The sequence below is a fragment of the Lissotriton helveticus genome, chromosome 8, assembly GCF_964261635.1.
Source record: "Lissotriton helveticus chromosome 8, aLisHel1.1, whole genome shotgun sequence".
Taxonomy (NCBI): Eukaryota; Metazoa; Chordata; class Amphibia; order Caudata; family Salamandridae; genus Lissotriton; species Lissotriton helveticus.
The window spans coordinates 25,415,598-25,431,403 of record NC_136069.1 but is presented as its reverse complement, the minus strand read 5'-3'; the positions used below and the strand labels follow the sequence as shown (position 1 = coordinate 25,431,403).

Sequence of the window (15,806 nt, the reverse complement as noted above, 5' to 3'; positions counted from 1 at the left end):
CCAATATGTAATGAAACAGGAATTTAAAAGCCAGTTTATTTGGAGGTAACACCCACTATGTCCTGCGACCGGCCAAACAGGATCCCCATTCAGGAATGCCTCAACTGAATCTGGAATCCACACTCACCTTTCGCAAGGCACGCAAGATACAGATATGTATACATGTTTAAATAATATCAAATTACCCACATGCCTGTTGTTAGCACAGAACAAAAATCACATGACCGTCCCACACCATCTGGCTTCTGAATCCTGACTTGGGTAAGCCAACTCAGCCCACGGCTGAAAGCTGAGTGCCGAGGGCAGATACAAAAAAAAAAAGGACAACAGTTTCACACATTAAACATATTCATGTTTAATAGGAGTGTCAGGGGCCATAATTATTAGTGGGGCAATGCCCCAAAGGACCCATCACCACTAGTATTCATGCTTAGATATACAGTCAGACAGCAGAGCTCAGGCAGAAACTTCAGTACCTTTCAAGGACAAAGCACAACAAATCTCCCAACAAAATTGATCTCACACATGTGCAGTTGTACATTTCATAAACCTAATAATGCACTGCAAGCATTTGTGCCGAGACGTGGGTTTGGAGTGGCTACTTCTATCAGGACGTTGGTACACCCCTTATTGCTTTCAACAGACTCTTATGGACTGCTAGGACTGGGGTGAGGTCCATTCAGGGCATTCATCCTTAGTATGCCCATTCTTGCCACTGCAAAAGCTACCTTCTTTCAGCCGGAACCAAGCACCCCTGCCTCAGTGGATGGATCTATTGCCATTGGGTTTCTGTACAAGATGAGTCCTGGGAATCGCCACAGTGCACAGTGTTCCAGTAATGCTGCAGGCCACGTTTCCCATAACCACTGCAGCCTGTGCCTTGTATTCTTCTGTTTCCTACCCATAAATTCATAGGCAGCTCCAAGGGACCAGCAATCTGAGTCAGGAAGCTAGACTCCACCTCAGAGAGGTGTGGCACCGTGGCCAGGGTGACTGACTCCGGAATCTGGGGATCACGGTTCGATCCCCGGCACCGGCGGCAGATTAGCCCAGCACCATGTGACTCTGGGCAATAGCTTGCTTAATCTTCCTGACGGCCCCCCCAGCGCCTAGAGACCCTTAAGGGTGATTGTGCGCTTTACAAATGTGGATTATTATTATTATTATTATCCAGGGGAGATTCTGTCAGAGCTGCACACTACTTGGCACACTCTCCTGTCAATGTCAATGGTGCTGATGGTCACTGCGAGCATCATTAAAAGCCAGAGATGTCCCCTTCCTGCTTGTGGTGGGTATCATGGTAAACTTTGCTAAAACTTGCAGGGTTAAGTAGGGTGCTTGTCTTGCATCTAAATTGTGTAATTAAGTGGAATGTTAAATGGACTTGGAACAGCAACAGAAGATCTGGATTAATAAAATTAAATTTCAGGTGGTAGATGCCTTTTGCATAGAAATAGTTTTATATGAAGCCCTCTGCATTCCTGCTCTTTCACATTTAGGTATCCCTGGGGAATCAACCCGATCTCTGCTCTTCCCTACCTATGTGAATACGAGTATTGCACGTAAAAATCAGGAATCCTCTTCAAGACATCACAGTGGAACCCTGCAGAAGGCTGGAGCTACAAGCGGGACATGGATCTCTGGCAGTCTACTTTCGGGTCAACTTCTAGAGAGCCTAGATGTCTGAATACACCTAGACATGGGGCTGTCTTTGTGTCCTGGTACTTGAGAGCAGAGCCTTAGTAGGCTACGAGTAGTGCTGCATGGTTATTGTAGCTGCTATAGTTACTTGGGTATGGTTCCTATCAGACTATTAATGAGTTAATATTACTTTGTTTTGATACCATGTGTAGAAAGTCTTATCTTGTCCAAATTCAAGTTGCTGATGGTATTGATTGACATAATGTATGTATTGCCATGTATGATTTCTTATAATTAATTGTGTCACTGATGACTGTTCTATTGATGCTGGCTCGCCAGCTTGATAACAAAATTATCATCAGAGCAAGAAAAAAAGAATCACTGGAGAAGAGATGGGATCTTTCCCCAAAGCCCCAACCCACAGGGCAAGAGTCTGTACAGCAGTATGCAGGCAAGGAGCATTTAAAGTCTGACTCTGATAAACCGTTACTCTGAATAAGTGATGAATAGTCATTAGAGGGGGCCATTTCAACCAGGTGCTGTGCATGAATTTTGCTTAGTCGGTTTGAGTGTTGAGTTGCGAGCCACAGTCACCTCGGAGATTCCATCAAGGAAGCTAGAAACATTTTTATATCATGTTGTTTTGTTGAACCCTGTTCATCTTAGTAGTGGCATCACCAGGTAGGGTCATTGGAGCACCCAAACCAAAGACTGACTGCTTGGAGCTGGACCGGGCATGGCCGCTACCCTAGATGGGTACTGTGCTGAGACCAGCTGCAAGGAACAAGTGCATTCAATTTCCTTTCATTGTAGTCAATCTTTTAAGGGTTTTTGTCCAAATGGCGACAAAGAGATGGAAGTTTACCAGGTAATCAGCAACAAACTCGAAGGACCATAAGAAATTGGGAACGTAGATGTGATTTGTCCTACACTGTTCCCTAAGAAATCCTTCAGTTGTGAAAGATTTCTGCAATAAATTCTTAATTTTTGTGCTTTGTGGAGAGGTGGTTAGCGCATTATTCAGCTACGACCAGGAAACACTAACATTGAATATATTTATTTGCCTTACAGAGTCTAATTTACAGTTCGCAGCCTTCAGGCTTTTGAAAGTTAAAGTATTTCCTCCGGCCACTGACAAGATAGATCTCAAAGGATCGTTACTAGGGCTGGGGTCTTCATGGTGGTTGGGATATGGCATAAAGGTGGATACATGGGATGTCTAGGTTCTCCTGAATGCAGAATACTCTACATGTTATTAAAAATAAAAATCTGTACACCTACTGAGCATTTTCCATGATGAATTATGAAATACTGTGTGTTTTTAGATAGATCGGTACATTTTACCTTCGATGACCAATAATTTAACAATATCCGATCACGGTGTTTGGTTTGGTATCCGTTTTTCTTGGGGATAGTGCCTCATTAGGGGCTTGTTTCAGATACACATCATGGCAGGATTGAACATAATTTCTGGCATTCTAGTTAACAAAAGCCCCTACCCAGCACATCTTCTGACTCCAGATTAGGGCATACCCCTGATGCCATGGCACCTGCCAAGGAGCACTCAACAATCTTATGTATTTGAATATGGATGAGAATTGTGATCACATGGTAGTCTGCCAAGTGGGCATTTCTCATCCATTAGCTAATTAAGCATTGTCAAGTTTAAATGGATATTGTGATTTGGAAAAGCAATAGGGAATTGTGAAAAATGTCATTCAAATGAACACAAAACAGGTTACAAGATTAATAAAATCATCATTAACATATATATACCAATAAGGATTAACTTTATTTCACTTTATATAAAGTGAAACTTAACAGACTTCAAAAAACTTAACCTAAGATCCTCCACCAGATTTCTTTGCCAATGCTTAACACCATAAGTAGGCTTTTACTGTAATGGCTGTTCAAAGCCTATATCACATTCATTCCATGATTATGAATTCCTCTTGCACAGTTACTAGTCTAACATTGGTACATTTTGTTCATACACGAGTTGTCATAACCCAGTAGTACGAGGAAAGATTCTATGATCTGCTTTCACTTGGGCATAGAAATATTTAGTCATGTTACAAAAAACATTGCACTTGTGAGAAAACATTGCAAATCTACAGGCATCCTTTCTTTGTGAGAAAGGAGATAGTGGCATTTGTTCAATAGCAAACAGAGCACAAACTAATGCATAATATTTTGCTGTGTCTATAAAATAAGAAAATACATTTTATCCAAATGCCTCATCTAATGGTTGGATAGTTTGCTTACGTAACATCCATCAATTTTTATGGGGTGAATGTACTCAAAAGCTAGCAGAGCACCGTACAGGGTCAAATAAAAGCTTACATTCAATTAGTGATAGGAGGTGGTTGGTTTCTAGACCGTTACTGCACTGTGAAGTAGTGTTCCTTAAATATGTGAGTCTTCATCTTTTTCCTAAATTGGAGTAGCGTTGGGGTGATCCTCATGGATTCGGGGATGTTGGTCCATATCCTGGTTGTATAGGTAAACATGAGTAAGCAAACCAGGTATACAGTTCCTAAGGAAAAGAGCAAAAAAGCGAGAAGAGGCCTGGTCAGTCTACTACCCTGACCCTATGGTAGAGACAGGGAGTCTCCTGTTTTGGGAAAGAGAACTCACACAACCGGGTGGGTGCTATGCTTCATCAGAGGGCATGCTCCTCATCAGCCCGGCGCTGCAATGTCTGACAAGCACCCTATGAGGGGCTCTTAATCGGAGATCTTTTTATCCCAGGCCAGCAGGTGCAGTGAGGGTAAAGGGCCTAGTGGTGTAGATGCAAGTGAAAAATGTGCAGGAATAGTGTAGGGAAGGTTAAAAAGGGGAGTCCAGCGATGCACCAAATTCAATTTAATAAGTAAGTCCACTGGTCCCAATTAAAAATTGAGAGTGCAAGCAACCTCTGAAATGATGTCCAGTCGTGGCTACGAGTTACAGGTTGACTTGCTTCTTGCCTGGTGTATCTGGAGGATCACATGGCAATACTTCAGGACCAATCTATATATACTATCAACACAGTGGATAGTTCGTATTAGTATCACCAGTGAACCAAGCACTTAAGAAATAGCCTATCAATGAGGTAGCTGTCGTTTGTAGCCCAACCCAATTTGGGCGGCTTGCTGGCTCCTTCGAACGAAAGGCGGGGCAAGTGCTAAAATTATTAGCGTAGATCAGCAGTGGCATATTACCCAAGTACCTACCCCTGGTAGGCAGCTTTTTTTGCAGTTTCTTCACAGACCGTATGCCTTTGCATGGCGAGCAGCCCAAAAAAAGGCCTCTCATGTACTGCAGTTGAAAATATTTTCTTGTGTGCTTGCCGATGGTGAATTAGAATGGATAGCCAAGTAAGTAGGTGTACATTGTTTTATACAAAATTAGGTATGAAAAATAAAATAACTTGTTCTCTCTGATATAAAGTTACTCTATTATGCAATAACGTACTTTCCATAGTCACTGAGTGTGTATGTTGTTTCACCTGTGTGTGTATATCTGTTGATGGATCTCTAGAAACACTGATTTACCCCTTGCCTGCGGTCGGAATTCCGCTCCTGTGCTGGACATTCCGATCGCGGGCGTGGTCGTGACGGCCCCCGGCCGTCATCAGCGAACGAGCACTGTGTGCCATGACGGACGGGAGCCGTCACCAGCATGCAAGGGGTTAATAAAGCTCTTTTACAGTCTCTCCAGGTGTATGCTTTACTCCCTGTGTGTTCACTGATGGTTCTTTAGATGTGCTAATTGAGTACGGCTACTTCCACCAGTTTGGTTTTACAGAAGTGTGTTTGTTTATGTCTCTTTAGGTGTATAAATTGAGTAAAGCGCTTTCCACATTCACTGCATGAATACGTTTTTTCGCCGGTGTGTGTTCGTTGATGAGTCTTTAAAGTTGATGCTTTATTGAAATTCTTTCCACATTCACAGCATGTGTATGGTTTTTCACCTGTGTGTGTTCGCTGATGGCTCTTAAGGTTTGCAAAGTGAGTAAAGCTCTTTCCACATTTACAGCATATTTATGTTTTTTTCCCCAGTGTGTGTTAATTTATGTCTATTCAGGTGGGTAGATTGAGTAAAGCTCTTTCCACATTGCCTACATGCGTATGGTTTTTCCCGTGTGTGTATTCGCTGATGAGCCTTTAGAGAAGATGTTTCACTAAAATTCTTTCCACATTCAGAGCATGTATATGGTTTTTCCCCAGTGTGTGTTAGTTTATGTCTATTCAGGTGAGTAGATTGAGTAAAGCTCTTTCCACATTGCCTGCATGCGTATGGTTTTTCCCCTGTGTGTATTCGCTGATGAGCCTTTAGAGAAGATGTTTGACTAAAATTCTTTCCACATTCAGAGCATGTATATGGTTTTTCCCCTGTATGTGTTCGCTGATGGCTCTTTAGGAGTTTTAAATTACCAAGGCTTTTTCCACATTCATTGCATGTAAATAGTTTTTTCCCTGTGTGTTTTCTCTGATGGATCTTTAGGGTTGAGGTTTGAGTAAAGCTCTTTCCACATTCACTGCATTTATATGGTTTTTCACCTGTGTGTGTTCTCTGATGGTTCTTTAGAGTTGAGGTTTGAGTAAAGCTCTTTCCACATTCACTGCATGTGTATGGTTTTTCCCCTGTATGAGTTCTCTGATGAATTTTTAGGGCTCTTGATTGACTATAGCTCTTTCCACATTCACTGCATTTATATGGTTTTTCACCTGTGTGTGTTCGCTGATGGTTCTTTAGAGTTGAGGTTTGAGTAAAGCTCTTTCCACATTCACTGCATGTGTATGGTTTTTCCCCTGTATGAGTTCTCTGATGAATTTTTAGGGCTGCTGATTGACTATAGCTCTTTCCACATTCACTGCATTTATATGGTTTTTCACCTGTGTGTGTTTGTTGCTGGTTCTTTAGAGTTGAGGTTTGAATAAAGCTCTTTCCACATTCACTGCATGTGTATGGTCTTTCTCCTGTGTGTGTTTGTTTATGTCTCTTTAGGTTAACCAAGTAAGAAAAGTTCTTTCCACATTCATTGCATGTATATGGTTTTTCCCCTGTGTGTGCCAAATGATGGTACTTTAGGCTTGTTAAGTAAATAAAGCCCTTTCCACATTCACTGCATATGTATGGTTTTTCCCCTGTGTGTGTTCGCTGATGTTGCTTCAGCATTGTTAATGTAGTAAATCTCTTTCCGCATTCATTGCATGCATATTGTTTTCCCCCTGTGTGTGTCCACTGATGGTACTTTAGGCTTGGTAAGTGAGCAAAGCTCTTTCCACATTCACTGCATGTGTATTTTTCCCCGGTGTGTTGTCTCTGATGACTCTTAAGATTTCTAGCATGAGCAAAGTTCTTTCCACATTCACTGCATTTGTATGGTTTTTCACCTGTGTGTTTGCGCTGATGCCTCTTGAGCTGTAATGCGTCAGTAAAGCTTTTTCCACATTCACTGCATGTGAATGGCTTTTCCCCAGTGTGCGTTAGCTGATGGTTCTGTAGAGACCGTAACTGAGTATAGCTCTTGCCACATTCCCTGCATGTATATGGTTTTTTTCCTGTGAGTGTTCTCTGATGTCTCTTTAGTGATGGTGAGTTACTGTAGCTCTTTGCACATACACTGCATGTGTATTTTTCCCCGGTGTGTGCTCTCTGATGACTCTTAAGATTTCTAGCATGAGCAAAGCTCTTTCCACATTCACTGCATTTGCATAGTTTTTCCTCTATTTGGGTTCGCAGATGCCGTTTTAGTTGTTTACCCCGAGTCAGGCTCTTTCCACATTCACTGTATGCATTTGATGGTTCTCCTGTAGATGTTTCATAATCATCTCCTTGAATTGATGTTGCATTATAACTCATCTTACTTTCAATGCATCTGAATGATTTTGATCCTTGTGGTTGCTGTTAGCAAAGTTTCAGTTTGATACCTTTTCGCACCAAAAACTTCTTCTGTATAGTTTTTTTCTGTTATTGTTTGTGAGTGGACTTTGAGCTATGATGCTTGATGAATGGACTTCCCAAAGCCACTCCGCTTTTATGAGGTGCCTCCTGTTTGCCGATACTGCTTCAGTATCAAGTAGAAACCAAAGCTAACCTTTTGTTTGCTGTGCATGTATGATTTTTTTTCCCAGTGATTAAGGTCCATTGGTCAGTCACATTTTGGCATACATCCCATTGATGTGCATGCTGACTGACTGTTGCTGAAATTCTAACAAGGCAGACGGACTGTGGTTGCTGAAATACTGATACTTTATTAACATTCACTACATATATGTGGTATTTCCAACATGTCTGTTTTGTACCTTTAAATATAAAGTTCAATGGTGACTAGAATCCTTGCCAATCAGTATGCTTTTTCTGCTGAGGTATGCATCTTCGATCTTGGTTAAACATTTTCAAAGAACTGAACAAAGAATTAACATCATTGCTGGCTAACTGCTTATTGCAAATGATTGATTAATTTGGGATTGCAACAGCTACCCAAAGGTTGTCCAAGCTCTATTAACAACAGTAATCCTAAAAGGAAAAAGGAATTAACAACCGATTGGATCTCACTGAAAAACAATTGTCTGCTGTTTCGGAAAGGAATGAAAGTTGTTGCTAAGTTTTAGTTCAATTGGGAGGGAATCCTTAGGGAGGGTACAAGAAACGTAGAAGATCTACCTCCTTGCCTAGAAAGATTGACTCTTGGTATAATTACTAAAAGGCTTCTCCTACGAACATAATTCTGTAATTTACAGCTAAGTTACGATGATTCCGTATCATTGTAGGCCGTGTGGGTGATACATAAAGTCTTAAACCAAATTCCTTTTTTTTCACCAGAAGCCAGTGAAGTTTTCCCAGATTCTCCAGGTTAATCCTACATCCAGTCTAGCTGCCGAATTTTGGACAATTTGAAGCCTTTGCACAAGATACAGAGGTTAGCCCAAATATAGGACATTTCCATACTCCAATTTCAAGCCAAACAGTGGTTTGATGACAGTATTCCTAGAGGTAATCGGTAGAAGTGGAAACATTTGAATAGCATACCCAGAATTACAAACCAAGTGGTAACAACCTTCTTCATGTGTTTAGTAAAAAATAAACTGGCTATTCAAAAGTATTCCCAAAATGTTGGGCTCTTCAGTTTGGTCCGTTTTTACCACACATGCAAGCAACGTATAAACTTCTTTGCCAAGTCTGTGCACACTAGGGTAGTGTTCTGCGTTTGAAATATTATATTATTGTCAACTTTAGTTGTTTGCTTTACAATTGATGTTTTGCCCACGTTTGATTTTGTTCTGTTGTTCAGAAGGTATAGTGCAACAGATTGTATGATGGACTAAAGCCACAGCATGGTTCTTATCATGTTCGCTAGTCGGTGCACCCTTTAATAAAGAATGTCCAGAGCAATAACTGATGCTGCAATTTGTTACTATGCTTAGGGGTCATGTGGCTTGGTCGTTCTCTGATTCTTGGAGCGACTGGATTGCTCATGATGCATGTTGTAGCATTTCTTCATGTGTGAGTCCTTCTGTCTCTTACTGTGCTGTTCGGTTTCTGGTGTCATCTCTGTTCTTCTTCATCGTATTACGTATTTATGACTCTGCGCTCTGTGGAAATAAAAAGATTTGTTATCACTAAATCTATAGGATGCATATAGAACATAACATGGAAAAGAGAATAACTAATTTCAATTAAATGTACACTAAGTCTGATGACATTTATGTTACTGTATCATTCGCAGCCACTGTACAGATTTTCAGTTATTTGTCGTATTGCTCACTTTGCCTGTAAAGACTGGAACCATCCTTATACAAACCAGTCTTGATCTTGCTCGAATGAGAACAGTGAAGCTCAAACTGCAAGGCAACCTTCACACCAAACAGGAACAAAGGCAACCCAAGACTGGTTTCGATATTCAAGATCCTTGTAAATAACATGCATCTTGAATTTTATGTCACAGCAAGAAAATTATTGAAGAAATCTTAACTTCAGTGTGTCTACAAGTAACCCTAGAATAACAGAATCATGAAAAAACAACTCACTAGCTCACTTGCAAAAAACTTTGTTGCTGTGACTTACGGAGGATCAGGAATCCTGTTGGTTCTGTTGTTGCTGGGGCTGAGAAAGGACACCTACAAGCGCCGCACTCGCTCTCCCGGAGTGCCGCTGATTGCTGCTCTACCACTGCGGGACTGCGAGGCATTAGAAACAGCTGTAGCCTCTTCCCGCAGCGGCAACGCCCCCTAGCCTGCCGAGCCCATAACCTTTCGCGGCACCCACTTCGCGGGTGCCACTCACTAGCTCACCTGCCAAAAACTTTGTTGCTGGGACTTACGGAGGACCAGGAATCCTGTTGGTTCTGTTGTTGCTGGGGCTGAGAAAGGACGCCTACAAGCACCGCACTCGCTCTCCCGGAGTGCCCCTGATTGCTGCTGTACCGCTGCGGGACTGCGAGGCATTAGAAACAGCTGTAGCCTCTTCCCACAGCGGCCACGCCCCCTAGCCTGCCGAGCCCATAACCTTTCGCGGCACCCGCTTCGCGGGTGCCACTCACTAGCTCACCTGCCAAAAACTTTGTTGCTGGGACTTACGGAGGACCAGGAATCCTGTTGGTTCTTTTGTTGCTGGGGCTGAGAAAGGACGCCTACAAGCACCGCACTCGCTCTCCCGGAGTGCCCCTGATTGCTGCTGTACCGCTGCGGGACTGCGAGGCATTAGAAACAGCTGTAGCCTCTTCCAGCAGCGGCCACGCCCCCTAGCCTGCCGAGCCCATAACCTTTCGCGGCACCCGCTTCGCGGGTGCCACTCACTAGCTCACTTGCCAAAAACTTTGTTGCTGGGACTTACGGAGGACCAGGAATCCTGTTGGTTCTGTTGTTGCTGGGGCTGAGAAAGGACGCCTACAAGCGCCGCACTCGCTCTCCCGGAGTGCCCCTGATTGCTGCTGTACCGCTGCGGGACTGCGAGGCATTAGAAACAGCTGTAGCCTCTTCCCGCAGCGGCCACGCCCCCTAGCCTGCCGAGCCCATAACCTTTTGCGGCACCCGCTTCGCGGGTGCCGCTCACTTGCTAAAAACTTTGTTGCTGTGACTTACGGAGGACCAGGAATCCTGTTGGTTCTGTTGTTGCTGGGGCTGAGAAAGGACGCCTACAAGCGCCGCACTCGCTCTCCCGGAGTGCCACTGATTGCTGCTCTACCGCTGCGGGACTGCGAGGCATTAGAAACAGCTGTAGCCTCTTCCCGCAGCGGCCACGCCCCCTTGCTTGCTGAGGGCTACAAGAGCAGTCTAGGCTCTCCGCGAAGCGGGACGCGTGCGGGACGAGGCACGGGACGAGGCCCGGACAAAGGGCGGACAGTCTTAGACAGTCCGAGACTGGCCGTGACTGGACTGGGCCGACCACTCTGCTATTATCACGTTTGAAGCATCCTCATTTCGTAAGACTCTTTTATTTACTCCTATTAATCTACACAAGAGGATTGTCGATCTGCTCGCCCCTCTCACTTCCCATTTAAGTACTGTTTGTCTGAGGGCATAATACCCCCTATATTCCTGTGGGTGCTAACTAGTAACTGTGTAACATGCCAAAAAACTAGCTCCAATCGCGTCAAATACGATGGATAATTATATGGTCCAAGTAGTATCTAAAATAAACAGCGAAAGGCGTCAGTCATTAGGACTAAGCCAATCGCCAGTACTCCTTCCTATAAGTCCGTCCCAGCTATTCACTGTGGCCGATACATCCCTACAGGCTGCTGGTAGCGATGCCCCTGGGACCGATCTCCATGCCAGTGGCATGTATGATCAAAGCACACTCCCAGCGGTCGATCTAGAAATTGACCCTGAGGTTATTTTGGAAAGTGATGATGATTTTGATCAAGAGATACATGTTCAGGTCTTAGAAGATGATCTTTCCTCTGTAGAGCAGGAAACTAGGACAGACAGAAAATGTAAAAAGGCCCTACCCAAGCGTGGTGGGTTACGCTCAGGGTTAAGGAAAAAAAGGGCTTCACCTCTTCGGAAAACTAAGGATAAGAATACGGACGCTGGGGAGGCCAGTGCCAAGCACACTATGGATGAGGAGCTATTCCTTAGGATAGCAGACATGATTGAGTGTAAAATTAAAGCCATTATAAAACCAATGGTGGCCAAAATTGATAAGCTCACTGCAGAGGTGAAAAAACTTGGTGGGATCCAGAATAAGGTAAATGGGGAGGTTGGTAATATAGTGACCCTGGTTTCAAACTTAACAGGTACACCTGGGGAGAATGGTTTGACTGTGGTAGAGGTAGAGAGGAGTATGACAGCAACCATTCCACTTGGTCAGATGCCAGCAAATGTAGACATTCACACAATAGTAAGAGAGGAGGTTTTGCCAACATCCACCGCTCAACCAGTATTTTGCCATGAAACAGACTCTCCTCAATTCATGGTAGAAGCTTCACCTCTGGTATTGGTATTGGCAAACGTTCCACCGCTGGCACCTGGGCAACCAGAATCCCCAACATCCCTCTCTAGTAAGGCGTTGCACTGGCTGTCAGGTAATATGCAGATGGCCCATGGAGGGAAACAGCAGCTAGCAGGCGAGATTACGTCGGTCAGAAGAACAGCCTGGATAGGGAGCAGACCGAAAAAGTTTAAAGGGGATTGTGTGGTGGTGAACTTTTCCCATTCGGCTGTTATCCCCAATGTTTTGTCAAATGTACTCCCCCCCCAACGTAGGAGTGGCACTATTGTTCCCCTCACCTTAAAATTCTTTTATGGTGAGCGGCAAAATGTAACGTATCCCAAAACTCCAGGGCCAAGGTGGGATACCTTGATGAATAGGTGGGGAGTAGATGCCCAATCTAACGAATGAGTGATTAGTTTAGGAAATAGGTTTGGTATTCTGTCAGGGCTAAATGACTGCGATTGACTCCAGGGGGACCGTAACACTGTATGTATTAAACTACCTCAGTCCTGTGCAACGGACGATATTCTAGCTCATAGTCCCACTCACACAAGTGATACTTGTTTGCCCCGGTCTATCATAGAGGGCATATGTAATACCTTAGAGGTTTTCGAAGGGACCAAGAGCCCAAATCAACCAAATGACTGCATGGTATTAAATACTTTTCAAAATAATATCGATTCGAATCAGGAGGTATTGGACACCAGTCTAGACGGGGGTTTATCATTCAAAAAAAGGCAGGGGTAGGGCTGACCCTCATCCCAGAGCTGATGGTATGAGTTTTCCTGCTTTATCAACTCTGGTGTCATGGAATGTGGCTGGGTTAAGGAGTAAGGTAACACCTCTGGACTGGCAAGCCTTTTTGGATAATAAGGATATAATCATGGCAGGTAACTCCAGAATACAAGCAAGGATATTTAAATTTCTATACCTCTGCCATCCCTAGCTTAAGGGGAAGACCGAAGGGTGGCTTGCTGACATGGGTTAAGCAGGACAGTAGATATTCTGTCACTCAGCTGGTCACAAACAGCCCAGACATTTTGTTAGTTAAACTTAAATGTTCAGACTATAAGGAGCTCCTTATTTTTAATATTTACTCAAGGGGACTCTCTGGTGGCAAACATACTGAAGCAGTTGATCAGTTAGTCTCCTCGAGCGATATCGCTCAATAGGTAGTAATATTATTGTGTCAGGAGATTTCAACTGCTGCTTTGAACAGCTAGACAATCATGATATGGATCTCACAGTGGAAGAGGATTATATTTGGAAGATCCCTCAGCTGACAATATCACCTATTAAGAAATGGTCAGAGGCAGCATTACAACTCAAAGTCCTCAGTGTGGAGCATGGTTTACGTGCCACAAATGGAAGAATGGGTTCTGACAAGCAGGGCGCCTCCACTTTTAATAATGGTATATCACACAGTCATATCGATTACATCCTGACGAATAAGGAAAATTGGTCTACTATGGATGATATGCGGATAGAAGAACGGGTGGAGAGTGATCACAACCCATTAGTCCTTACATACAGGTTATTTGATTTACCAAAATGTGAGGGCCCTGGTGATTGTGTGGAAATAGCCCTCTCAAATAACCTTAGACGGATCAGATGGGAAAACTGTGTTACGAATGAAGAGGGTCTAGCTGCCATGAGGGACCTAACAGTTCAGGCCATAGTAGTGTGGTAAATAAATAATTAATTACCGGTTCTATTTTTGACTGGATACAATATAAACAGATAGCTCAATAAATAAGAGTCAAGATACGAGGTAGCTAGAGTTGACAGGCTTTAATTAAGCATAAGGGACAGGAACGGGACAGCCTGCATGGGAATAGGATGGCAGGGCCCGGCAGCTGCCGGGGCAGGATCTGGGAGCATAAGGAACAAGGGGTAACTTTTAATAACAGTGCACAATATTTATAGTTAAACAAATACATTGTATTCAGTACAGTAGGCGTAGCAGTAGGCGGAGTTTGTAGCAGTCGCGAAAGATAAGGCATAAAGTGGGTGTAACAAGAGGTGTGTACAGGGCGTATACATAGACATGTGATGCAAACGTAACAGAATATGTCATAAAAAGGGGCGGAAACATGGAGGGGGCTACCTGAGCAGCTGGGACCTCTAACCTAGTGGTGCGCGCAAACTGACAATGACGTGTTACCAGGGAGAACTGGGGGGCTATGACTTCTGCGCTAGAAGAGGAGACGAAAGTCTGGAGGGTCAGAGCGACATGTACCTAAAGCCTATCTAGTATCTAGTGTTTAGAGAACATGTTGATAGAATCCAAGAGTTATCAGAGTAAAGGCTAACAGACTGGTGCATGCATTATTCTATATGTAGTGCGTGTGCGGGGAATATTCTATGAATATTAATACAGTATTTCTCTTACATGGAGACATAAAGGCTAGACCATGACGGAAACTATTGATGCGATTCAGTAGCTTAGGAATGCAGAGAAGGAGGGCTGAACTGATAACTAGAAACATAACATACTCTTGGGAGACTGGAAGGCAGAGCCAGGCCGAGCCGGGCACTGCGAGGCATGAAAGTAAGCTAAGGGTCAGGGATACAGGTGGGGGCTGTATCGCTCCTCGGAGAGGGTTCAGGAAACAGGAGCTGAATCTGAGTCCGGGCCCTTTTGAGGCCTAGAAACGGGGACAATTCAATGAATTAACGTGCACACTGTAAAATGTGGCAACGTAGGATTACATAGGCCTGATATTCGTTGTATTCACGAGGACTGGAGACTGACATACTAGAGATGGACACAACTGTAATTGCGTCTTTAATCGATCAGAGGGGAATACATGCATATCGATCATGCACATATGACATAACATGGGGAACACGTAGGCACATACAACATGGCAAAATTTACTTTTCCACATTCCCTCCTTGTGCCCTACGTTTCCATCAGGAAACATCAATATTCATGATACCATCTATCATTTCATATAGCATCATTTGCTCGTCTCGAATTGTCTTGGAACGGGACTTAGGACTAGGAATACAAGAGGTAGCACAAATGCCACAAATCGCAGGGCCACATTGTATACAGAGGCAGCAACTGAAAATGATCATTACTGCAATACCTAGGAATGACAATACTTTCCATCCCCAGGCAGATATGATACTCCAGAGCCAACCGGACCATGTCCAGGTGCCTGGATTCTGGTGTAACTGATGGGCAATTTTATGAAGTCTGGTTATAGCTGAATAAACAGACGGTGCGTTATTAGGAATGAAAATGCAGCAACTAGATCCGATGACTCTACATGCTCCTCCTCTATCGGCCAGTATGACGTCAAGAACGAGACGATTTTGGAGCACGACAAATCTCATAGCAGATTGCTCTTCGGTTAAATTACCTAGAGCAGAAGTAGTCTCATTCACTACTGCTTCAAGGGTTCTGGTTAACCTACGTATTAACTTACTATTCTGGATAGGTCCTATAAAAAAGAAGAAACCTTTATTGAAATCTGTATACTGTTCTAGAGTAGTTTCAGTTTGATCGACAATTGGGGACTCGATCTCCCTTCTATGTCTGACGTGTACTAGATGTGTGTTTCTATGATAATCAGATGGGGCTAGAAAAACTGGTGGCAGTAGGAAGGCAATGTAACATGTTCCATCCCAATCGAGGGGCAGACGAACATACAACAAACAAAATAAGAATGACGTGATGCTTTGAAAATAGATTTCCCACTGTCACTATACTCGACAGTAGTAGTACAATC

General features: G+C 43.6%; 1 protein-coding gene across 1 annotated transcript in view; it reads right to left on the bottom strand.

The window, feature by feature from the left end:
• Window positions 1–3,436: 3,436 nt before the first annotated feature.
• Window positions 3,437–15,806, bottom strand: part of LOC144772248 (uncharacterized) — a 56,483-nt gene continuing 44,113 nt past the window's right edge. The window contains 2 exon segments of the mRNA XM_078656464.1: window positions 3,437–5,663; window positions 5,665–9,224. Coding sequence (XP_078512590.1) covers window positions 5,391–5,663; window positions 5,665–7,491 — 2,100 coding nt within the window. The 5' untranslated portion in view covers window positions 7,492–9,224 and the 3' untranslated portion in view covers window positions 3,437–5,390.